This window comes from Lactuca saligna, chromosome 8 (assembly GCF_052625555.1).
Source record: "Lactuca saligna cultivar CGN05327 chromosome 8, ASM5262555v1, whole genome shotgun sequence".
Classification (NCBI taxonomy): Eukaryota; Viridiplantae; Streptophyta; class Magnoliopsida; order Asterales; family Asteraceae; genus Lactuca; species Lactuca saligna.
Genome location: NC_136424.1, coordinates 130629793 through 130631802, shown reverse-complemented (window position 1 = coordinate 130631802; position 2010 = coordinate 130629793). Strand labels below are relative to the sequence as shown.

Below are 2010 nucleotides of genomic sequence, written 5' to 3'. Positions count from 1 at the left end.
AATTTCCAATTAGCTAGGCCATTACCATTTCGTTTGTGCAAAGAATCATAACTAATAACAATAAGAAAAAAATATATATTCTCGATTAATATCCACTTTAAATATCATGATTTATACCAAGTTAAATTTCCGTTAAAAATTAAAGGGCCGTCTAGAACTTGTCTACTCACAACCTTATGGATCATCTTTTTTAGTGTATGATCTAAATCATCGGCTAAAATTTTACAAACAATACCATTTAAAGTGGTAGTACGATAATTACAATTAAGTTTCATACTATTTTTCCTTTAGTTTTATAATCAAGTAGAAAATTTATACTTATTCGATTGATGTAAAACAATAAAAGAACTTGTATATTTATGATGTAAAACAATAAAAGAACTTGTATATTTATTAGTCGTTTATATAAAATTAAAAAACCGGTTTGGGGGAGCCAGGGAAGGAGAGGGAAGGCCCTAGACCGGATATGCAAGGACCCGACAAAGACCGCCAATAGACCAAACATGCTCTTAGACGGTTAAGGTAACAATCGGTATATCTCTTCTTAAAAACTTGTTGGTCAGAAAATCTCAAACTCCAAGTTCAATATCAAAGTTGGTATATGTGTGCGCTCAAAACTATTCCACAGCTTTGTTTATTTTGAATTCACACTTGTTAAAGACCTCTAGGATCTCATAATCTAACCTTATCACTTAAAAATTTACATGCGATAAGTACTTTTGCCCAACTACAAAATTTTGAGGAATCACATCCCTTGCTATAATGGTTTCCCCATCACTAGATGTCAGCCGGAAAGAATATGGAGCTTGGAATGATGGATTAATGTTTATTTTCCAAACTGTTCCCCATAAGTTATCCATTGAAACAAAATTCGTACTTCCACTTGGTGCCATCTCCACAGATTTAAAATCACCATTCCCATCTGCATACTCTATTGCTGCGGCGAACCAATATTTGGTACTACCCTCATCAACTCTGAATGCAATGTTGGTATTTCTATAACTGCATGGCACCCTATCACACGACACATGCATGGCTTGTTTCAGCAATAAAAAAGTCGTAATTAATCGTATAACCAGTTATATAATTCATTGCGTATATACTCACCTTTGATATTGCACCATAAGTTTGCCAAGTTGTCGTAGATTGTGATCTTGGCCAGGGTTAGCCATTGCACCAAAAGCAAACCCACTCATATCAAAATGGAAAGGTGCGTCGCTACATCCAGGACACTCATCGCTAATGGTCACCGTGATTGGTTTACCTGAGCAATATGGTGGTTGATGACACATTATCTGCGTATACATTTGTAATTCTTTCATCAAGACTAAGCATTTTGTTTCATGTTAAGTGATCAAAGGAATAAAATCAAACAAGACTTAGATGCAATAACCAATTGTACGTACTTGAAAACAATGTCCACATCCTCTGCCTGATAAAAAAATGTTGGCGTTTCCTGCTGCTACCATTGATGATAACGGAGGATTCTTAACATCATCCTTCCATCCACAAGCTCCTCCGACTAATTATCACAAAACAGAGATCGATAAGAGCAGTGAAATGACAAACTAATGGAATTACGAATAAGATAATTATAATATTATAACGTGAAATTTACAGTGCATTACCACTTCCAGCACCGGTTTCATCCCCATACCATGTTGCCAAACCAGCCGAAAATATTTTGCTTCCGAAAGTACGATTGCTAGGAAAGACAGCACACAAACAAGAAGATATATTTACGAAAAAGATGATAAAGGCTACAAAAGGAGTTGAAACCATTATATTTAATGTTTTGCTTATTGTTGAATGACGTACTTGTGGTTTTTCAACCTATCTTTGAACCAATTTATAGCATCAGAAGAATATATTGTAATTAAGTGAATACCATTCCGTGAGTATAACGTAATAACGTCAACTCTATGAATATAACGTAATAATGTCAAATTAACGTTGATATTGAATGTGTGCAAACTCTCTCTCTCTCTCTCTCTCTCTCTCTCTCTCTCT

General features: G+C 34.9%; 1 protein-coding gene across 1 annotated transcript; it reads right to left on the bottom strand.

Moving 5' to 3' along the window:
* Window positions 1-692: 692 nt before the first annotated feature.
* Window positions 693-1804, bottom strand: LOC145008321 (putative expansin-B14). Its single transcript, XM_078966938.1, has 4 exons — window positions 1632-1804; window positions 1407-1522; window positions 1108-1295; window positions 693-1014 (listed from the first exon to the last, which is right to left on the bottom strand). The coding sequence occupies exons 1-4, from the start codon at window positions 1780-1782 to the stop codon at window positions 693-695; spliced, it is 777 nt and encodes a 258-aa protein (XP_078823064.1). The 5' UTR covers window positions 1783-1804.
* Between the last annotated feature and the right edge of the window lie 206 nt (window positions 1805-2010).

What these genes read in the sequence shown, in the direction of transcription:
- LOC145008321 (XM_078966938.1), bottom strand. Translation starts at nt 1,782, where the DNA reads ATGGTTTCAACTCCTTTTGTAGCCTTTATCATCTTTTTCGTAAATATA. An exon ending in GGATGAAACCGGTGCTGGAA is followed by an intron (nt 1,523 to 1,631) that starts GTGGTAATGCAC and finishes TGTGATAATTAG; the next exon opens with TCGGAGGAGCTTGTGGATGG. An exon ending in GATGTGGACATTGTTTTCAA is followed by an intron (nt 1,296 to 1,406) that starts GTACGTACAATT and finishes ATGTATACGCAG; the next exon opens with ATAATGTGTCATCAACCACC.